Below are 24,051 nucleotides of genomic sequence, written 5' to 3' on the forward strand. Positions count from 1 at the left end.
GTTTCTTTCACTCACAAAGGCCTGGCAGAAACAAATGCTTACAGCATCAACATTTTGTAATATTGTAAGACCCAATGTAAAAAAAACTCATGCAAATATCCTATCACTAATTCCTGACTGTTAAATACATTTTAAAATTAACTCCTCACATAAAAGACAGTCGTCATGCTTTTGTATCATGTTTCATTCAAAATATATATCTTAAAGATGATGTACAGCTCCAGTATCTTTTGCTGAGTCAGCTTTAAATAACTTAAAGGTAAAAGTCTTAATGCAGAAACTGAAATATGGTTGCTAAGAAGCAAAAAAATAAAAAGCAATAAATTGAACCTCTGTGAGTTATGTCATAAGCAACATGTGAGCTTACAATTGCTTCTAATTAATAGTATTTTCTGTACTGAAGGATTCCTTATATTTTAAATGATTATGAGACATTTCAGATTCCTTTCTTAGGGAACTTTATTTTTTGAGTTAATAACCACAACCTTTGATTAACCCAAGGAAATACAGCTCAAGCTGGCTCCCCCAGACTGCCCATAAAGAGTATTTTTGCACGTGAAACACAGGAAACAAAGCAGTAACTAGGATAGTAAACATACAAATCCTTGCCCTGCTGGCATATGGCCAAGCTATCTGCTAGAGAGAGCAAGACCCTTCCATAATGAAAATACATCTCAGTCTTGCTCATGCATTCCAGTGGGTTTGCAGTCAAGAGTACAACAGACCAAGGGAGCTCTGCTGCTTAAGATGGAGGACTATCAGCTTACCTCAAGTCTTAACTGTGTTCCAGCCAGGCTTCGTGCAGGATGGGACTTAAGTTGCTGTGTCGACATACAACTGAACACCTGCAGTATCTGAACTTTGGACTTTAAATTAGAGCGAAGAATGTCAGCATTCAACTAAGTATGTCTGCTGGCTTTTGCAAGCAGCCATGATCCTGAGAAGCTAGCCAGTCACTGGATAAAAGAATATACAAAAGAAAAAATGAAAGATATGAAAAAAAATCAAATCCTGCCTTAACACACACAATTCTCACTGAAGCTTATGGAAGAGGAGAACACGGTAAGCATATTTCAATCTACTGCTTTTAGCAGTTTGTTGGTATCTTTACTATTTCAAATAAATGAACCACTGCATCAATTATTAATATATTGATATATACTTTATTATGCACAAGAGACTAAGATGACATGACTCTGTGGGTATCAAAACTGTACAACCAAGCACATTCTACAAGTCTCTGAAATACTGAACATAACATGTAGTATAAATGGGGTGTTAAGACTGGCCACAGGTATTAGCAAGCAAATTTCTCCCGTTCTTCAATTAAAAAAAAATATATCTAGAATTTGGATCTTAGAGAATCTTACTTATTTATTTAAAGGTGAGAATATTGTGTCTGGAACTGGTAGAAACATGGCAGCAAAGACTGTTAACTCTATGAACACCCCCATGAATGATGAACACGGCAGAACAGTCACCTCACAGGAAGGGCTGTCAGCACAACCAACAGTACAGTCTTCTTGTGAAGCATGAGGTAGATATACGTAACAGAAAGAACTGTACATACAAAAGAGAAAGGGTTAGAAAAGGGCAGGGGGAAGTTTACAATCATCAACATCTACAGACATTTTTGCAAACTCCATTTCCATATGGAAAATGCTACAAAAACAGTCTAACACAGAAAGCTGACTTTTTGTAACATCAATACAGCAATGTCCAACACCAAAGGCTGTAAAAGGTTAGTGATAAGGCAATGCATGACAACAAGCAGTCTGCTTCAAAGTTTAAGTATGTTACTAATAGCTTTTTGGAGACAGAAGATGTCCCTTTTAACCCCAGTCCTCCCGTTCTTACATAAGTTTCTTTGGAGTCAATTAGGTTATGCTGAAATTCTCCACTGTGATGAGAGTGGGCACTTGGCTGGCCCCTCAGAAGCCCTGTTTAAAAGGCCTACACTGGGACACAAGCAGTACTGAGGTGTCCTGTTGGCCTCCACACCAGGCAAACACTGGCCACATGAAATTCCGTGTGGCAAGACCAGGTTTAACAGATTTGGGAACCAATGGCTTTGCAGTTACACATTCAGATAGCTTTCCACGCTAAATATAGAAACTTGCAGTAGATATGAATGGCTGTTATACATGTGAAAGTAGAGCTTAAAGGTATATCAGTACTCTGAATCACAGCAACTTCACAGCTGCTAGAAAGTACTATGTTTTCGTAATAAAGCTATTAACTGGGAATGCCCTTTTTAGTTCTCTCTCTCACACATCAGAAATACTCTTCCAACTGCTAAATAATCACGTGTATTTTTGGTAACCTCCAAATAATTCAGATTGATTACAATTTCTGAATTAGGTAGCTGAGTACACCAAGTTCAGTTAATTAAACTATTTGAAATAGAAGCCAATACATTGAATCTTTGATCTTTATATATTTTTGGTTTATCCAACAGTAAATATAAATCTCTAAATTATTTTAAAATTAGAGTAAAATTTTGATAAAACCATTGATAATACAGCTTGTTTTTCTCAAAAATATACAGTTATCTATTTTACATGAAAGTTTTCAACCTGTTCATCCCAACAACCAAATCTAATAACTTCCTATGAGAAACTACTTAATAAAACATCTGAGGAAGGAAAGGGTTAAAACAGGGAAAAGAATTTACAGAGTATGTAAATTTCACAGTAATTGAAATTAAACATTTCATATAGAGTAACTTACATTTATCTAAAACATTTAAATATATCTTTATACACAAATTTAATGTAGTAAAATATAGCTATGATTGAACTTAAAGACTCTAGTCTTCTTTGAAGACATCTTTAAAGACTTTACACATAGAATATGCTTATACAATACATTCTGCTGAAGGTTAGGCAAAGCGCTTTCTTTTCAGCCACACAGGTAGCACATTCATCCTCCTGACGCCTCATAACAGAGCCAATCCTGCATACTCTTATGCATGGGGATAACTACACTTACATGACAATTCCTGTCGATGTTAATCAGGACTACTCATTGGCCTGGTAACATAAAACGCTTTTCACATGTGTACTATGCACACTGTATATCTCCACTTATTCTGAGAATACCTATAACTGTAGAACTGAGCATGTACTTGTACTAGTAAGATGATGCACGTAGTTACTCGTGCATAAATGTTTGCAGGATTAGTAACAAATTTGATTCAAGCTGAGCAATATTCTTCTACCTGATTCTGGGCACTTACATCTATTGCATATCTTGCACTTTGACCACCCTAGCATCAGCAAGGCACAACTGTAGAAACAGCAAATCTGCACCTCAGACTTCAGAGCAGGCTATCACTCTAGTGTAATGAATTCCCTTCTCTTGCAGAACGCAGGTAACCTCTACTAAAATTAATGAAAGTTACTCTCTCTTTTTTTTTTTCTTTAGAGGAAAACAACACTAATATTTCCTTAAAGGAGAAGGATCAGTAGGACACATTACAATTACAAAGAGGCAACATAACAGTCAAAGAATCACACATTCAAAAATACACATTTTTTCTTTTCATTTGGCATCTAGTCAAAGGTCAGGATATGGCAATGACACACAAAAAAATACTGTGAAAACTAGTATCTTTTTGCCCTTTCCATATTCCAACACTACTTGGAACTATCCAATTGCAATGTTCATACAACAGTTTGGCATAAACAACTGCACAGTTATCTCAAGAGAATAGCTTTGTTTTATAGGTGGTATTATACAAAAATGATAGGCTTTACTGTACATTGTTTGTACCCTCAAAACCATCTCTTATTTCAAAGGGAGTTTGGGGGAACTAAAATAGTAGAACTGTGTCACCTTTGTATTCTCTTCTATCTACCAATTATAAACCAAAGAGACAGTTGTTTTATATATCTGCATTATATATTTTATGTATGGAAGGAATACTGAGCTCATTTCCCAGTTGCTGAAGGAAAACGTTTGGCTCCATATACTTAGGTATACATCTATTTGCATAAGAACGTTGCCATTAAATGTACACACATATTTATGCCAGTGCACAAGAACATTATTATTTATCTTTATGTTTGTGTGTGCCTGTATTTGTTATAGTAAATTAAAAAAAAAATCCCTTATGAAAGAGCTTTGGCCTGGAAAACTGGAAAGGGAATGTTAGAGTGTGCTCTTCTCCACTTACCAACTCAATGTGCATTAAAACAGAAATACCTGGAACAAACCTGAAGCTGCAAACACAACATAAAAGCACATGAGATAACGTAGCTGTAAGCTTAACAAAAACAAAGGTTACTCAAAAGTGGCTAACATAGCTGAAGTAATAAAATGTTATTAACCACAGAGATCTGACCTTGAGATTTTCTTGCTTAGACAAATAGAAATCCTTTGACCTAATATCATCTTTGTTCTGCTTATCTTGTTAAACTCCCTTAATGAATACCTTGTGTCAATAAGAAGGCTTAGGGAAAGAAAAAGTCGTGTAGACAAAGCAGCATTTTTCCAAACTGGCATAGATTTCACATCAAGGGCCCACAGACCCCTAAAACAGGTTGCAGTACTGTAAAATTAGTAGCTTTGTCACATGTAGAGCATAACACACTACAGAAGATCCAAAAGGCTGTGCTTACCCAAGCACTGTGTGTACATACACACATTCACACACACAGTGGCTTCCCCAGAAAAAGTCTGTCTGTAGAATAATCTCTCCTCACTTTTTCAAAAGGAACTGGACTAGTTCTTTTAGCTTTAAAAAGCTGATGTCAACACACAATCCTTTGAACCTCTGCCCTCCTATGTTGCTCCTCAACTTTTCTCTCCCTGGAGTTATGTCGCACTGCTGCTGGAACAGGGGGTACTCTGTGTGCTGCCAATGCTGTGTGCTGCACTGCTGTTTTCAGAGGCTGGTGGGGATGTAGGGACCTGCTGTCTTCCAGCTGTTTCACCTGAGGAAAAGGGGAGAGTAAAAAGGGGTTGAGGGAAAAGAGAAGTAGAAAATGTTAGTTGTCATAGAAAATAAACTATTAATTCCCAGTCTTCCTCTTCTGGTGGGTTTTATTTCCATATAGTTAATGTCTTGGGTGATAGACCTCAAAGAGTACTGTTGAGAATGCTACTATTCTTTGTCACCTTAGCATTGCTGTGCACATTGGAAAAATAACATTGCTGTTTTCTTAATCACTGTAAAAGCACCAAACAGAAACTGCCAAGATGGACACCATCCATCTTCTGTTGTCAGCTGTCACTCAAGCACGTCTTGCTACATGATTCAGACCACTTCATAGCTTTTACTGTTTTAATGGAAAAAGGCCATAGAAATGCAGACGTTTGTTTCAATGCCAGTTTATCAAGCAACATATTTATCGTAAGTGTGAAGCTGGATCTAAAGACAATGTTCTTCAGTCAACTGGATACCACATATCGTAAGACATGATCAGTTTTTTAGCATAAGAAAGACAGCAGGCTACCCTGCAAGCCTGACTTGATGTACTCTGAAGATAACAAGTAGGAAGCTTCCTTACAGCTGCCACAGAATGTGTAACACTTGTAACGTGTCACCTTTTATTATAAGTTATTTATTGACACTAAATTAAACGCCCTTTGTTGTTTGGATTGTCAAATCAAGCAATTCGGGAGTTAAAGACAGATTTAAGACTCCTGATAAAACCTAGATTTTGTCATCTTTCTCCACGTCCCTTCTGCACACATGGCAGGAATCTTATGGAAAAAATCCAGCTCTTACTAGGATGGAAGTAAAAATAGTGCCACAATGTGAATGTCCAAAAGATCGCACTGAGGCCACATAGAAAATCATAACTGGGATTTTTTTTCCTTCTAATTAAAGTTTTGGTGCTCAAATCTGCTACCTTGGTATTACTACAAAATAGCCTCTTCAGGACAAATAGAAAAATGAACTTTATATGATGTGCACTGCAGCTGCCCCCTGCCTTGAGATCACCAGGATGTGAACCTGCGATTTCAGCATAGTGACACAGAAACCACTGCTGTTTGAGGCCACAGAACTAACCACGGCAGCCAGCAGCATCACAGCTGCTCTCCCAGCAAAGCTGAAGGAAATCTTTTCCCTGACCATGGGCAAGAATGACAAGGAAGAATCAGAAGCTGGTAGATCTCCTGCTTCATGAGTTTAGGAGGCCATGGATTCTCCTGCTTCATGTGTTGCCTGAGTTGGTCTGACCCCAAAGGGCCACATCTACCAGTAGCTCAAGAAAGGTAGAGTCCATTTTTTCTTCCCTGCTCAGAGCGATTGCTGCAGTGACAGACTGATGGCTGGAAGCACAGCCTGCCTCCAGAGAGCTGCTAAGCAGGGACAAGCCTGTTTCCTCCTTCAGGAGCTCTCTGGCACATCCCCATGCACCGGTGCTGCAGCCCAGCTGCCAGCACCCTGTGCTCCTCAGCAACAGACCCACAGAGGAAGTGTGTGTTTAATGCTTTGTATCTCAGGTTAAAGCCAACAGACCCACCAGATGAAGAAAACTTACTTCTGCCAGCTGTGGAGTCTGCAAAGGTCTGCTCTAAACAAGGGAGGATTGAGGGTTTCTCACACAGAGGCTGCAAGTGTTCTTTGTAGTGGGAACTGCCAGGGTCACTGTGAGCTTGCACTGTAACCACAGCTGTAAGCAGATGCACAGCCCCACAGCATTCAGCATCTGCCTTGCGCCACAGTGGTCTTGGGATAGGGAGGGAAGAAGGAATGGGAAAAGACAGGGGGAAGAAAAAAAAAGGCAACCAAACCACGAGAAACAGATTGCGCAGGAGGCCAATGAAATGTTGAAAAAGAGGGCCAGAATCTCATTCTTGCAGTCAGCACTAAGTCCAGCCTATACGATTGTGCCCAGATTTTTCTAAGTCTGTTTTTTACAGTGTAAGAAATAACCATGTAGCCATCAATAAGCTGCAGATTTTTGCTTACAAGAAACAGGTCAGAACCTAACCCCAGTCATACACACATAAACTGTGTCTCAGCTCTAACTTGCATTCAAATCAACGCTTTGTGTTACCATAGTGTAAAGGCTTTCATAAACCTTGTTTGGACATTCTCCCCTCCTAACTTGCTCCCTTCTCCGGTTGTTTGTGTACAAACCTTCCTTCCTTAGTACAGAAGGCTTTATATTTACAGAGGCAGCGATAAACAAATTCCTGTCGCTAAAACAAAACAAGAGAACCAAAACCACCAGAAGGGAGCGGAGCGGCCAGCCCCACCCCGGCAGCATGGCAGCGTCGGGAGGCGCTGCTCGGGCCTGAGGCCGGCTCCCCCGGAGGGGCCCCCAGCGGCAGACGCGGCAGCACGGCCCTGCCGGCCCGCGCCTCCCTCGGCTCTCCTCCCTGTCATCCATTTTATGAACCGCACGGCTACACACAGCTCTGCGTCAACCACAGCATGTCACAGTGCCATCTGGGTGTATTTAACTAGATTTCATAAGCAAATTAATTTTGTACTTCATAAGCAAATTAAAAGCTAAATGTGTGGCGTTTTATTTACAGAAGAGCGACAGGCTCTCTGTGCAAGCCCAATGCCTGCTTCTCTCAGCTGTCTCTAAAGTGTCCTAGGAGGTATCTCCCCCTCAGTTTGGGATGACAGCCCCTTTCCCTCAGTAGCAACTCCCCCCTGGATTCAATTTCCTCTTCAGTATCTCATTTCCAGAGCACTATCAGCAGCTCTGATATTCCCCAGTCAGCTGTGGAACAAGGACAAAATTTCAAAGTCTTCAATAAAAGAATCCAAACCACTGTGATATTATGAACACAGTCAAGCAATTGTATTTAGACCGGCTAATTTTTTTATACACCTTATTTATGCCCAACAAATCTGGAGCACATAATTTTTAAAGAATATTAATGAAAAGAACTTCAAGAAATGTAAATTATTGCTAGAGTCATTCCCCATCTGTCTTCTTCACGTAAACAGTTTCATGTAACCCATGTTACTGAATCAGAACTACTCAAAATGGACATGTCTATTGACAGTAAACAAGCCTTTACCCATCTGAACACAACAACATGCATTTTATTATTCACACTCAGGAAAGCTGCCAGTTGTACTCCCTGTCCAGGAAGTCTGAATGTTTGCTTTTCTATCTCCATTTGCCAAGTATAATTGGTTGCTATGTCAGTTTATTTAAATCAGATCCCATAAAGAAAGGAGAAATGGGGGAGGAGGGATGCTTTTAAATTCCCAGATTTTGGAACATTTTATCCTGCTAACTTGCAACACTGTCTGAAGAAGAAAAAAGCACACTTCCTAAGAGAATGAAGCAACTGATATTCTGGATAGCAGCTTTCAGTTTACATGGTCAGAGATAGGTTTAGCAGCCTTAATAACTTATCAGACTTGTGCACGTCGTTTCCTAAATATAGTCAATTATTCCTGTTAAGACAGATATGGAAGTGACAGTTAATTTTGAAGGGTTTCTGCGTCCATGTACACTTCAAAATTTTTGCTCCTTCCTAAGACACCCAGGTAAGTTGGGTTAATTTTACTAAATCTCTGCTACTTTCTGTTTGCTCTTGAGTCCCTTCCAGAAATAACACTGCCATGGAAAGCTTTCAGCCACTTTTCAAGTCTTTTAACCAACTGGACAAAGGATCAAAAGTAGGGAGTCCCTGTGCAGAAAGGTCAGCTAAAATTCCTCCTCTAAAGTCATAATTGTAGCTTCCCTTTTCTCCTCCCCCAATACCTGTGTATCTTAGAATGTCTGTACTCCATGTTGAATTGTTTCATTGAATCTTGAGTACTTTAAACCACAATTTCGTTGCTTTGGCAGAAATCCCTTATTTTTGCATCGCTAAAAACAACAAAAGCCCTACATGAAACAAAACCAAACAAGAACCTCTGCTTAATATTTTAAGATTAAACTCTACTTTTTTTTTTTTTTTTTTTAGTTCTTAGTTCTTTAGTTCTTTTTTAGCTCTTCTGTCAATTATTAGAGATTTTAATGTTAACAGCCTGTCAAACTAAACAAAGGAGCTCACTCATGTAAAGCTTTCTCTGTACTAGAATGAGTCTGCCAATAGAGCTATACTGATGAAAATTGTATCAGCAAACATTCTAACTACTGGCAAAAAGGTGTCTTTTTGCCCTGTTGCATATAGCATCACATTAAAAAAATAGCTTACTTCACACACCCCAAGCTGACAGTCTCCACCAGCAGTAGCTTTTGTCCATGATCTGAGTATCCCTAAACCACAGTTTTAGAGTTAATTTGTATTTTCCAACTTTTGGGCTAAATCATGGGCTATAAACTCAGTGTTACATAAAACAAAATTTGAGATTTCAGAGCACAAGTCAACAATGGATGAATTCTCTAATGGCAAAAGACAGCCACTCTGTAGATGATATTTAGATTACCTTTTTTCCTCCTTACTTTAATGAAGTCTGCAGCTGACTCTAAAATGTTTCCACTGCAGCTGGATTATCTTGTCTGTCACAGCAGTTGTCCTCTAAGAGGCCATCCCTGCCAGAGCCCTCATCGCACTCTGCTGCAAGTTCTGCTTTGTAGATATAAGCTGTTATGCATGGAAAAATTATGGGCGCAGAAACATAGGTCCACTTTCAAAATCTGACCCAGATAACTTCCTAGATATTTCTTATATCTTTTCTGTGATTCTCTGATCTGATGAGTTACAGTGTCCCCTTACTTTCTTTTCTTCCAAGTTCTTTTTGTCTGGCCTTTGTCTTTAAGAGATGAAAATAAATGGAGAAAAAAGTCAGAGCAGCTGTCCTCTTCACTACTCATACATGGTAACTACGACTGATGTACTTTGTTAATGTAATTCTTTTAGTGGGATTGGTCCAAGTCTTGCTGAGGCTGAAGGATTTATCATGTTGGCTTCCAAGTGTTCCTTTATTACTGACACACAACATGTGGCTATAGATGGTTGTGTATATGAACTGAATTTCAACTTTCACAAATGCAGGACCAACAATATTATTTAACAATTGTTTTAATGTTTTTGTTAATAAAAGCTGCTTATTTGAAAATTACCTCCTATTTACCTATTGAAATTACACTTCCATTACTTTCATAATGCTTTATTAGTAATATGAAGCAGAATTATGCTGCTTATGTATAGGACTCCAACATTTAAAGCTTCCATATTTGCTCTGAATTCTACACAAGCTTCATACACAGCCTATGCATTAAGTATTAAAGTGCTTATATGAAGCTGCTGTATTGCCACTTGGAAAAAAAAAACAACAATTTTTGTTCCAAATTAAAATAAGCTCCTAGGTTATAATATTTAAAGTAGCTCTGACCTGACAAGCCAGATTCTCTCCCCTACATGGCTTCCATGAGGTTTTAGATGCTATAAAACAAAACCAAAAAACCCACCCTGTAATGCGCTATGGGAAAATTCAAGGGCTCCAGAGCTGCATAGGTTTGGAGTAATTAGCTTCACATTCTCCCCACCTCCCAGAGATCTTGGCAGGGTCTTGCAAGGTCAAAAGTGGAAGCAGCTGGAGTACAGCATGCTGCAGGGATCCTGAAATACCCAGTAATCCACAAGCAGACAAGGTCACATGCTTCAAATCAAGGCCTTATCAATGTCCACTCTTTGTCCATTCCAAACTGCAGATTACATGCAGCAGAAAGCTCCCTAAACAAACTCTGCTTCCTACAGTGTTGTATGTCTGCTAACTTATTTTAATATGGAAAAAAGTGTGAGAAGGAGATACTGAAAAACTATCTATGCATAAAGACTGGACCAATTCACACACACTCCTGGTTATTTACATGGACTCATTTAAACGAGATTACAAGAGTTCTACCATCTAGTCCAATAGTTGAAGAATGAAGAGATAAATAGTAGAGGCAAAATTTCAATGTAATCAAGAGAAACTTTTTCAAATTTAGTTATATTCAGAAAACATCAGTGCAAGTAATGCATTCTCTTAGCCATTTGGTCTGCTTGAACTGATCACATCATATCCCAAGTCACATAAGTCTAATTTAGTAAGTTAAAGAAAAAAAGAAAAATTAAAAAAGAGTAGTATGTGAACCAGAATGGATCCATTAACTGACATGTTAACTGAATTTTAAACAGAGATGCTATTAATGATGATGCAACATGACAGGAAAATTCAGTTTTACTCTCAGTTGAGTTTTGAAGAGTCGTGTTTAAGCTTATTTTATCAAATTTTAAATCACATAGGTAAGGCATAATACCTCCCTTTAGGGAAGGGCAGGTATCAATCTACTCATGAATACCAACAGGCTCACGTGAGGAATTGCTGGAAAACACTATTAAGAACAGAGAACAAGAAACAAGGGCAGGATGGCTACTGATGGCTCCCCTTCCCTTTCCTCCCTCTTTGCAAGGACTCAGACCACACTGCATTTCCTGCTGCACAATCTACAGACTGGGGTCTGTAAGAGCCCTTATGCTTACCTGTGTGAGAGTAGATAAACCACAGTGCTCCTGTTAGCAGGGCTCCAATTACAAACGCTGCAAAGGCAATGCCCACAACAGTCAGAGTGTCCAGACCATAGAACACAGCTAAAAGGTAAACATACACAATAAGAGCTTTTAATTGTCAGAGACAAACAGAGTTCTACAACAATTAAACTTTCATGGAAAAGTATTGTTTTGTTTTGTTTTAAGTTAATAGTTAATTAAGCACCATTTTAAGGAAAAGATAACAGACTTTCATCAAGGAAATAAAAATGCTTTCAGAGACTGGTTTCAACCAACTGTTCCACATCACAAAGCAAAACTCGAACTCTGCACAACCAAATCTGGAAAACATTGCAAAAATTAAGCATTTTCAGTTGTCCCTTAATAACGTGCATTAAATTAGATATCCATTCATCTTAAAGATGTGTTTTTAAAAAGACAGAGATTTTTGTCACAAGATGCTTTTCATTTAAATGCCTTAACATTCAAGCAAACTTTCCTCTACATCTCCTGCATGTTCAGTCTGAAATCTAGGTGGAAAACGGAACTGTTGTTAAGAGAAGAATGATGCCAGCAAACAGTCAGCAAAAACATAAATAGAAACAATTGTTTTTCACATTTGGCAATCCTTTCAATAACTGAAATTAATTCCAGAACACAAAAATAGAACCACACACACAAAATCACTTTCTAGGGGAGAGGCCTTTCTGCACTACAATTTCAAGGGTAACAGCATCTGGTTCCTGGATGCATTGCCCCAAAAGTTAACCATCCAAAGAGAGAAATTTCCAGCTTTTCTGTTTTCCTTTTTCTTCATTAGAAGCATTTCAAAAATCACCCTTTCATCAATCATCTGGGGGAAAACTCTTCTAAGAAAATTGAATTCTAGTTTCAGTATTTTTAATATCTCCCAGTACACAAAATGGCCTAGGCCAGCAAATAACATTTTACTGACTAAACTGGCTGGGAAATGAGATGACTGGATCTTCTCAGTAGTATCCTTCAGTAGTATTCCAGTTCTCGAAACACAATCAACACTTTAGAAATAACTACACATGTTCCTGCATTCAACAGATATCCCTGTAGACATCTCTCAGTCCACCAGCTCCTGAGCTCCTCAGGGCCTTTCCCCTTTAAAAATATCCTCTCCAGCAGTTCCTGTTGGCAAGGGCCTTCAGGACTCAGACTGGGTGCCTGTGACCAAGTCTGCGTGTACAAAAACAGTTGGACTGGGACTTGAGATTTTTCTCCCATTTCTTATGTGGGGACTAATTCTTGTTCCTTTGGCCATGCTTGGTCATTCTAAATGCAAAGCAGAAAAGAATCTTCTAAACTCTTTTTTTTTTTTTTTTCTCCCCACAAGGTACCAGCCTACTATCCTTTCCTCCGAGAAGACTTAGTGAAGAGAAGAAAGTCAACTGGAGGCTAAAGCATCAGAAGCATAATTTTTCATTCCTTTTGTTATTTTGAGCAAACTGAATCCCAAAGTCATAAGGTCAGGAACAGAGGGAAAAACCTTCTTTGCACTTCCTCTTCTAATTTTCCTTTTTCTCCGTTTATTCTTGGTGTTAGCTACAAATTACCCTCCTGTTTATTGTTGCCTTCTAGTGCTACTTCTCTTCTTTTCCCCCCTCCAGGGTCAGTTACTGATGACCCCAGTTAAAAATAAAGTTAACTTAGTCAAGACAACAGAAGAAAAAAACCACTACTACCACCAAAAAAAAACCAAAACAATTAATCTACATCAATTCAGTGCTCTCATTTGCAGCATGACCAGCGTGCTGGTGCCACAGTAATTGAGGATGTGACTAGCTGCAGTGCAGGATATGTGTAAGGCTTAGAATAGGATACAGGAGCTCCTTAGGATGGTATTGCTGCTGAAAACCTTATACTGGAAAGTGGTGGCCTTGGCAGAGGAAGAGGAAATAATTTTCATTCATCAGTACTCACACTGAGATTATCAGCGGTATTTTCCCAAATTCAGTTTTCACATTCACATATGATAACAACCCTTCTCTTTCAAGGTCAATGGGAACATCTCTAGCAGCGCTAATCAGAACTTTCTTCTGTTTCAGAATTTAACACACACACTCACTATAATTCAGAAGGCTTGAAGATAATTTTCTTCACTTATTTAATACTAAAGTTAAGGTTTAAAAGTTACTTACGTGACTGTCTCACGTTTGATTTTGGAAGGGAGGGATCTGTTTTAAAACAAAAAATAATTAATCAGACAGAATTCCACAAAGAACCTACAAACTATGCAAGAAACCTTCAGGATCTGATCTGGCAGAAAGACATGAATTGTAATCTTTGACAACCAGGAACTTCGGGAAAAACAGTTCAAATTCAGTAATCTTGCTCAGCTTAGAAAAATTCCATTCATATATTGATAATTCCTCAGAGGAACATATCTACAGTATAAGTTCACGCAGCATGCATTTTGCTGGCAAGTGCATTGCAACCTTCCACACCCAGATATCACCAGTTCTGACCTGCAACTGTTCTTGTAATCCATATGAGGAGCTCTTTAAGAGCACAGATAACAAGGGTTATTTTAAGGTGATTCATATGATTTATATTTATCACATTCATATGATTTACTCACCAATCACAACCATGATACCAGCATGCTAAAACACAAACAAAAACACAAAGCAAAACAAAAACTCAAAAATATGGCTATCAACTCTAAAGAAAGATCAGAATTATGGCACAATACATGCTGCTTTGTCCAAATTACATGAGTATATATTGATTCATGCATTTTCCTACATCCTAATGGGTATTCTGCTTTGGATGTTGGGTTTTTATTTTGTTCTGTTTTTTAAAAATATATATGTAGGAAATCAAAGACCATCTATTAGACCAAACCTATTTTTCTTGGCATTATCATCATCACTATCAGCATGTAGCAGAAAGTAAATACGTGTCAAGAATTGAAGAATTTTCCCTTCTTTTGATTAACTTTTCCTCTTATCTTTCTCCAAGAATGCCACCTCCAGCAGAAAAGCTAGAGATTCTGGCTTCAGACCCAAGGCACTGTTTGGTTAGCTGGAGTTTGCTTCTCTGCTGCCCAGTAACCTAGGGATCTTGTTTAAATTCTGGTGTATTTGAGTATGTTCACTACAATAGCTGGCTGTAAAAGGACTTGATAAGACAGTATCCCAATACTTGTTTTTGTATCTTTAGGGACTGGAAAAAACAAGTTTGTCTGCAGTGCTAACACAATGGTGCAAAAGTACTGAAAACAAGTATGTTATTTAGAGTATTCTTAAACCAAGACTGCTTCTCACTTCTAAACTCTTGTGGGAGCACTAAACTGCCATCAGTATCCTGTATGATCATTATTCTCTCAGACGTGCCTACAATATACAAAAAAGCGCTTTATTCTTAAACTGCATTACTGTCAGTTACTCTAACACCTAATTATCTCCTCCAGATCACTCTTGGCAGGATAGTAGGAAACAGGTGGAACAGCAGTAGGAAACAGGTGAGAACAGAGTGTTCGCGTGTACTTGTGCGCATGTGCACACAATACACTGGAAAGGCATCAAGCACTTGTAACAGCAAGAGTATAACTGAAGGTAAGAGTTGTTAGGAAGGCTGGACTGAAACTAGGAAGCATTAAACGGTACAAACATGGGTAAAGGCACCAACAGATTGTCCAAATGCTCTACTAGCATATCCCAAGTGCCAGCAACATCCCTTCTGAGATAAGGGGAAAATTAATTTTCCATGCTCATTCTGTCACTGGCCTCCATGCAGAGAATATAAGCCTGCTAATTAATGATAGGCTCTGTAGCCCGTTATAAATTCTCCCCACTCTTCTTTTAACATGGGTAACAACACAGGAACAGTAAGAATCCTTGAAGTCCAGGGAAAGCATCTAACTTAAAACAGCAGCAGCTGGCCTTTAAAAAGTATCATGATGCTTTAAGCTTTTTCAGGATAGAGGAACCCATTAGCTGTTCAACTTGACCTCCTTTCTATGGCTTGTCTCCCTTTGCTGAAATAACAATGCTTGCCAAAAATTAAAAAAATGAAATTAGTAGACTATTTCAACAGAAGAGCAAATATTTCCTAGTATTTAAAAAGCTAGCTATATGCCTTTCACTGACTTGGGGCTGGAGTGTTAAAATGCCACAATGCATAGGAAAAGTACATGACATGAAGCTTTTATACACTTTCATTGGGATCTATTGCAATAATGTTAGTAACTGAACTCATATAAAACTAAAAAAATTATTAGGGGAATAAGAATTAGCCTCATATAGATTCATATAATCACATGCAATTCATTTAATACTTCATATAATCTCATATAATCACAGTTGGGACTTCTTCTAGAGTTGATGACGAGTCATAAGCTTGTGTCAGAAGAAAAGATGACACCTTTGCAATGATCATATTAAGACTTTTTAAATTTCAAGTACATGACTTCTTCATTTGGCTTACAGAGCAGCTCCAATAGCAGTAACTCAAATAATATGACTTACAACAATGAAATAAAATGATAAACACCACCTCTGAAATATAAATTCTCCTCTTCAGTAATGCAATATGATTTCTTCTTCAAATCTTAGGTTCACGGACAACAATGGCATTTGGCTTTTAGAAAGGGGTCATTTGATTCACTGCTGAATAACTGCATACCAACAAAGCTACGCTGTTAATGTGCTGCCTTATATTGTGTCTGAAAGCTGTGATATGCTGGGGGAGATTTCCATCAAACATCCCACAATTAGACCAAATCACCCACAATGCAACAAAATACTCTATCACACTGTTGTCTTGTAACTGATCTTTATAAATTTAGCTCATCTTTGCACACTAAGACCTTGTGCCTCTCACAAAGACAACATTCTGAGTGCAGTCCTAGATGGGAGCTGCACACAATGCTCTACACATCAGAAGAGCAAGAGAGCTCAGAGTATAAGTCTGTTTATTGAAAGATGAACTTCAGTTGTAGGATTTACTCATTCCCAATAGAATAGCAAATGAGAAAGTGGGAGTTCTGTTAAAAAGAAAGCACAGAATCAAGCCCCAAATACAGTTTTAGTTGTATCAGACAGATCAAATACTTACTTTAATTCATATTGGATTTGATCTGTACTAACAAGAAGTTTGTAAAGGAAATAATACACTCTTTTGCAGAGTTAAAACAGAAACAGTTGTTGCTTATGTCCCCTAGCAATGCTGTATGGTACTATAAATTGCTTGAAGACTAAAAAGCATGCACTGTACAACTGAGTTTAAAGGATTTCTCATGCCCATCCTTTGATATTCCCTGAAAAGCATTCCAAAATTTCAAGCAGCCTTTGTATACAAATTTAAGATTATGACGTGCACGTGAAACCACTGAAGCTTTTAATTAAACTGCCATGCTAATACAAAAGGAAAAGACAATGCACATGCACTTTCTCCTTTAATGGATGCATCAAAACATGACTGATGCTGTTATCAGAGGCATTCACCAAGAAGAACTTTCAAACTACATGAAACTGTGGAAATAGTTCTCAGTTCCCATCACTCAGTAAACACACATGGCATATCTTAAGTTGGAGCATATTCTCATCATGCCATTTTCTTCAATGGAGCACAACTAGCAGGACTACCCCAGAGGTTCAAAATTGCCTTTAAATGGATTTAGCTACTACTAATGTGAATTAGAGAACTACTTTATTGGACATGGGTGCAGAACTGAGCATATTTCACTTACATTTGCTACCCTTCAAATGAAAGCAGATCTTACTATTAAGGTACTAAAAACATGCTCTTTGTTTTTAATGACAAAAATATCTATCATACTAGAGACCCATGCTGCTTGGGGCTATGTAGGTTTAAGATGGGAAAATTATCTTTCACCATCTCCTTATACCTGGATGAGGCATTAAAGATAAGCAATATCACATTGTTACATTGACTGAACTAAAAACAGTAATAAAATTACTCTGCAAAAGATGTGAATAAGGTGTTTATTAAAAACTTCCGCAAAGATAAATGTCCTACACTGTAGCAAACAGGAGTTGCATAAAAGCTCATCTTTTTCTCTTAGTAGCCTAACAATCTAATGAGTTTCTTTCTGGTGGCCATTGCTTTGCTTTACAAACTTACTGGGCTTTAGCATTCCCAATATTTTGTAATTCTATTGCTGTCATTCCTAAATTTACAACCACAACATAGAAGTGATATAGCTGGGAACAGAGCACTGCCTTTGATCTCTGGGCAACAAGAAGCTGCTGGAAGTAGCAGTGCTATAATTTTGCTTATGAAACCCATATTTGTTGCACAGTATGGTATTCCTTTTTTAATGCCTTGCAAAACCACATTTCCAGGGATCAATAAAGCCCATTAAAAGATGGCAACAAACTACCACAATGACTGCTGCCAGGGACAAATCTAAACAAATAACATCTTACAAACACAGTATTACCATGATTTTACACAATGACACATACTTGGAATACTCTTGCTTTACCCCATGTTAAGTTGCTATATGTACACAATATAATATACATGTATATAGCTTTATTAAACAAGTCAAGCCCATTTTCATACCTTCTGGTTTTCCTTCATGAGTTACTACAACAAGGGGCTTGGTGAAGGTTTTTTTGTTGTGCATCATGGCCAAGATCATATCCACATTAAGAGAGGTGCAAGCTTCATCGGGAGGAATACACTGCAGGTGGAAAGAACAGCAAGTGAGGCTGGAGTTACTCAAAATCAAACATCTGCAGTGTCTGCCAGCATAGCTCTGCCAGCTGCACAGTTGTCTCATTATCAGTTTTATCAAAATTGCTTACCACAAAAAACAAAACAAAACAAAACAGGAGTACCTCCAAACAACACATGTAATGTAGTGGCAAAGGTAACTCTTAGCTGTGCTTCAGGATGCAACCTTTGCCTTCATTAAGGATCCTCTAACCTTTATGAGAGTGTTAGTATAGAACTTAAATTGTACTAATTACTTTACTGCAGAATAAAAAACAGGCACTAGTTTTTAAAAACCCAGCGGCCAGTATTGTAGTCACAAGTACATGCTGATCAGTATGACAAGACATCTTCAAAAAAAAACAAACAAAAAGAAAAAAAAAAAAACAAAAAACTTTGAGGGCCACTTACAGAAGTTGCCAAAAGTAAAAATAAATTCAAAATTCTTACAATATATTCTCTAGCAATGGATTTAAGCCATTTTCATTAGTCATAGAGGAAAATTTGGTGATTGTCTTTTGTAACAATCAGATAGAAATTATGAATTTTATTTAGAAACATTAGAGCAGTTCAGGACTATTTGCTGTAAAAACACGTAAGATGATATGGTACCAAACTGTAGCAAACATGCCAGCATTTACTTATTTTCTAACCAAGTTCTAGTGAGACATGCTAATCTCAATTCCTAAAAGAAGGGTCAAACACACTTGCAATATTATCCAGTATTATGTATGTCTTTGGAAGTTAAAACTAACATTGTTTGTAATACTATTATGTGATAATGAGAGCAAAGATAAATCTGAACTATGTGCATAATGAAAAGCAACTTCTATTTATCCCATACAATGAGATTTAAATAGAAACAGTAAATGTTGCAGTCAAAATGCGTAGCATCATGACTCTTATCCATTAAAATCTTGAGTCTAGATGTATCATATTCATTACATCAATCCAACAGCAAAACATTTAGTCATTTCAGATTTAAAAAAAAAAATCTTATTATCTCTTAAATCAGAAGTTTAGACTTTAAAAAATTACTGACCTTAGGCAGTCCTTCAGTATCTTTGTCTTTATTTGTACACAAAGTCAACTCACAATGAAGAAAGAGCAGTGAGATGTTGAATATTGGTTTAAACACAAAGCTAAATCTTTTTTTGTTCTTCTGTGCATGTGCTATTGGGAAGTTCACCTTCTCAGTACTGTAGAATTTAACAGATTCATCCTTAGGACAAATATTTTCTATAATGGTGTAATCAGACATTCTATCTGGATTTGAAAATGGGGAAACAAAGCATGTTTGAATGGCAAAACCCAAGGATCTGTCAGCTTTGGTCACAGAAACCTGCATTAAAAAGAAAAAAAAACATAGTAAGATCTCAGAAATTACATTTTTAGTTCATGTTTCATTCACATTTTCAACATTTATTTAAAGCGGTGATCCAGTGACGCTTCATGTTGAACTGTTTTGAAGGCTAAATGTTAAGGGTAGGCTGTCAGCGAGAAAATCTATGGTTTCAAAAGCAGCAGCTGCTTAATAGCATAAACATGCAAAATACAGCAATCCCTTATCTTTTCAAAACCATATGAAAAATCCAGACCAGATATGTAATTAATGAAAGCAACTACTGAGATGGAGCTGCTTCCCTTACAGCCAAACAGTTCATGAGAGTTCTATGAAAGGTGATTTCTAAATCCATGTCTATTTGAAACTTTAACAAAAAATTAAAAAAAAATAAAAAAATAAAAAGGAAATGGAAAAAAGCAATACACAACAGAGAAACCACCCCCCGCCAAGAGTGGAATGCAGAAGCAGAGTGGAGGTCATGGTCTGATGTGTGGGTGGCATTTCTGGACTGGGGGTGGGGGAGAAGTCTACTAAAAAGCTGTAATTTTTTAAGAAATGTGAGTCTGAAATTCGTATTCAAAAAAAGAAAAAGAACTACGACTGCGAACTTGCAGGGCACTAATGTTGTTCATTTGAATTTGAAGACAGACAATAAATGCTACAGAATAATTATGAAAAAAAAATTGTAACAAATGAAGCATGCTACTTCTAATAAATAAAAGGAATGCTATGCCTGACTATTAACACTACATGATGAAAACAATTCCACAAGAAATAATTTTCTGCTTAGAAAGAAGAAACATGCCTTAAGTGTGTACCCAATCTTTATGTGCTGCATGTATATTTAAGTGAAACCCTGCAAAATGTTTGGATGCTCTGAGTTCTGCAGTGAATAATGGCATTTCTCATTTTTCTCTATGTGAGCAGTAATCAAACTAAAGATGAAAGGATGGGCTGAAACATCTAAGCAAGAAATACCATCTTATAAAAAAACAAACGGGCAAATAAAAATGAAGCCACTGATATTGATAGGTAAACTGACTGTGTAAACAGAGATTACGACAAGGAGGACAAGTATACTACATCATGAAACACTATCATGTAAACAAAAGGATGAATGGTATCTCAAGGAAACAAAAAGAACTATAGGGAAGGTGAGACCAGAATTATGGTAAGAATATGAAAGCCAAGAATGAGAAAAAAAAGAGCCAAAATATAAAATACTGAAGATTTTTTTTTTTAGCAGAGAAGGAAAAGGCAGATAGAGTTCTTACAGATTATGACCTAAGTAATTTACTGAGCAAAATTTTTATTTATATATATATACACATATATATAAAATATAGGCATTAGCCACAAAAAGAAAACAAACAAATGCCAAAAAAATCTGTCAGATAAAAATGAAATCACAGAAGTTCAAAACTGATATAGATTTTCCACTGTGTAAGAAAAAGTAACAGGAAAAAAAAAAAAAAAAAAAAGAATAAAGGCCTGTGCCAGGACAGGTGATGAAGGAATCAGAACACTTGTCTGAATTAGCAGCTCCAGAATCAGACCAATCCAGAGAGCTAGGAGCCAAGGGAATTAATCCTAGATTGCTGAAGGAAGCAGCAGGTTTTATGCGAATGAAAAAAATAAATGTGTCTTTTATAAACATTCTTGAATGATGGTGACATACTTTCTTTTTGCTTCAACTGTCTTAAGTACTTTTCACTATAGCATTGTTTAAAGTTGTTTTGGCAGAAAACAAACAAAAGCGTTAGAGATAACTAGATCTGTTTAGATCTGCTTACTGATGTAATGGGTTTAATTTTAGCTCTGAGGATATGGCAAAGCTCCTGTGGTACTCTTATCATTGTTTAGTTGGTATTTTAGTCTCAAAAAAGCAAGAGAAAATGAACAAAAAACAAAACCAAAGACCTTCACAGATTATCTGCTATCTAACAGCCCTGAAATGAATGCAGTATTTTTTAAAGAAAGGAAGTAGAAAAGGCTATAGTAGCAGATCCTATAGTACAGCAGGAGCACGGGAAAAACAAAAACCTGGAGCTCTGGCACCACTTTCATGCTTCTGTTCCATCACAAAGTGTCTTGTACTGTATAATAGGACAAAGACCAAGAGAAACTCCTTTAAAATTACTATACGCAATACATTTTCAAGATGAATCTTTACGGTCTTTTATTCTCCAAAGAAGTGGAAATCTCTTCACTAGAGAGAGAATGAAAAAGAGTCACAAGACACTGAAACAGCAATGAAAACTGTTCTAATGTCAAACAAGCCACTATGCTCATGGCTGCTGACTTTGCTGCGCTTATTTACCTTCTACTGTAGATCTCATGTGATGAGCACAAGACCTGTAACTGGAGTTTTTAAGTGGATCAGAGAGAGAACAGGATCTGTATTAACTTCACAACCTAAGAACACTACCATGTGAAAGACAGACACTTGAACCATTTTTTCATGCCTACATTGTTCAGATGAGGTTCAGCTGTATTACCCAATAAAATGAACCCTGAAGTCTTCACCAGAAAATGACAGTTCAGAGCAAGATCTCAGAGACCACCTTAAGTTCTGCACAGTAAAGCAGATATAATAAGAATGACTAATCTACCTTGTACTGAAATTCATCCATTCTGCAGGAATCCTGTGATTTTGACCAAAAGCATTGTCCTGCTTCTTAACCCACGTTTTGTATTCTCCATAGCCCCAAAACCTCATACTTGTCAGTTTAAAGCAACTGCATAAGGAGGTCTTTCTACCGACAAGCATAAATTTGGCTCAGTTGCATGACCTTGTGTTTGGCTAGTTTGAAAGCCTTTATCGTTTGTTACCTCTACGTATATTGGCCCGTTCTCAGCAACAGAGAAGAGTCCTTGGGAGGGAGCAAGGAACAGATCTGTTTTGTATAGCTCCATGTTGAAGGTCACATTCATGACGTGTGGTTCAGGAGGCCAGAACATGGCAGGATTAAAAAAATCCTTCTCTGGCTGGTGCAGTGTGCAATTAAACTGAAAAATAAATAAATAAATAAAGAAAGAAAGAAAGAAAGAAATGCACTGGTACAAATACATCCTGAGTCAGGAATGGTAGCTGGATAAGGACAAGTTTGGAGTGTACAATATTGGCCCACCCACGTTCCCTCTATTTAGTGCCACTCTTCAGCAGGGTTACAAGAAACAGAAGTGTGAGGAAAAGTGGTAAAAGACAAATTAATTGCTATTATTATGAATGCAATTTTTGTGAGCTGCCTCTTACAACAGGTTTCTCCTCTATTGTCAGGTACAAAACCAGGAGTAACATACCGCTATTTCAGGCCAGCTTGAGAAAGTAATGTCTCCCTCATCACCATCCCCTGGAAATCCATTATCACCTGATTCCATGTCATCATCATCAAAGCCACTGCTTTCAGCTGGTGATGACAGCTGAATGACAATCTGCACAAAAGGTATTACAAATGCATAAAATTAGATGATAACTGAGCGCTCTGTGGTTATTATTTTCTTCTCTCTTCAGAACAATGTGAAGGCCTAAAGAAGTGCACCAGCTAATCAGATGGTGAAAGAACATCTTAAATGCTTGGCACAAAAGCTGTTTAAGATATGTAGGTTACATTTTGTGAACACCCTTTAGTTTGTTTCCAGAATTCAGAAACAGAAAAAACAATAAAAATGCTGGTCTGGGTGTTGATATCCAAATGAACATTCCAGCATTTCCATTCTGTTTCTGGTACTTGTATAACCAACACTGATTTTACAACTGGCTTTCTAAAGTGATTTTTCACAATTTACAGTTTTCCTTAATGCCCTTACTGAATATCATTGAAAGTATTAGGCTCATTAAGGATTTTTTCTTCTGTCATTTCCATTTATATTTTTAGAGATGTAGACCCCAAAACATGTCTCTTTCTTCATTTTTCCCTTTTTTCCTCTGAATTTCTACTTAACATTCACCTGTTTTTCTTCCTCCTTTCCACACTTCTCCATTTCTTCACTTGACAGTCCCTTTTTTCTGTTAGCTATCTATGTCCTGCAGTTCCTCAGCTAGACCCCTCCCTTGTAAGACTTTCATATTTGTTTTCTTGAACATAAAGCAAACAGTAAGAAGTGATATATACTCTCTTTGAGATTCCATTCATACCATCCATACATGATTCTCAGTTTAAGTGAGTAACCAAGACTCGTAAAGACATGGTGGAGAAAGGAGAGAAGCAACAGCAAATATCCGTTTTGGTTTGGACCATAATAGAACATAATACAGGGACAATGACAGTATTTAGCTCCAGACACATGCTATTCTGTAGTTTGGAGATGTTTCTATCCACAGTCTCGGTTTGAGATTGCTTCTAAAGTTAGGTGCTACAGACTTGCCAATATAGAACAGTTTTAGCCAGGCAAGGTCAGATGAAATTGCCTTAGCTGTGTTTGGGTTGGACCACAGGCCTTCCATCATTTGCCAAGGTTATGTACTGGAAAGCTCAGCAAGAGAAACCTGTCATTACTTTCCAACCCAGATTAGTCACAATGTATTTAAGGTCATAAACTGAGCCAGCGTCGAAGCAGTCTCTGGAACCTATGCAGGCTTC

General features: G+C 37.6%; 1 protein-coding gene and 1 long non-coding RNA gene across 8 annotated transcripts in view; one reads left to right on the forward strand and one right to left on the reverse strand.

Annotated features, from left to right (window-relative positions):
* Positions 1-1,140: 1,140 nt before the first annotated feature.
* Positions 1,141-24,051, reverse strand: part of TGFBR3 (transforming growth factor beta receptor 3) — a 130,138-nt gene continuing 107,227 nt past the window's right edge. For all 7 annotated transcript variants that reach the window (XM_021276952.4, XM_027463425.3, XM_027463422.3 and 4 more), the window contains 7 exons: positions 22,772-22,903; positions 22,301-22,477; positions 19,166-19,465; positions 17,971-18,091; positions 13,578-13,613; positions 11,404-11,511; positions 1,141-4,937 (listed from right to left, as the gene is read on the reverse strand). In XM_021276952.4, coding sequence (XP_021132627.1) covers positions 4,819-4,937; positions 11,404-11,511; positions 13,578-13,613; positions 17,971-18,091; positions 19,166-19,465; positions 22,301-22,477; positions 22,772-22,903 — 993 coding nt within the window. In that variant the 3' untranslated portion in view covers positions 1,141-4,818. The remainder of the gene's footprint in view (positions 4,938-11,403; positions 11,512-13,577; positions 13,614-17,970; positions 18,092-19,165; positions 19,466-22,300; positions 22,478-22,771; positions 22,904-24,051) is intronic.
* Positions 8,072-22,902, forward strand: LOC110353965 (uncharacterized). The gene is made up of 3 exons (XR_002405269.3): positions 8,072-8,473; positions 12,773-12,904; positions 22,749-22,902. It is a non-coding gene; the product is annotated as an uncharacterized lncRNA (long non-coding RNA).

The sequence above is a fragment of the Anas platyrhynchos genome, chromosome 8 (assembly GCF_047663525.1).
Source record: "Anas platyrhynchos isolate ZD024472 breed Pekin duck chromosome 8, IASCAAS_PekinDuck_T2T, whole genome shotgun sequence".
Classification (NCBI taxonomy): domain Eukaryota; kingdom Metazoa; phylum Chordata; class Aves; order Anseriformes; family Anatidae; genus Anas; species Anas platyrhynchos.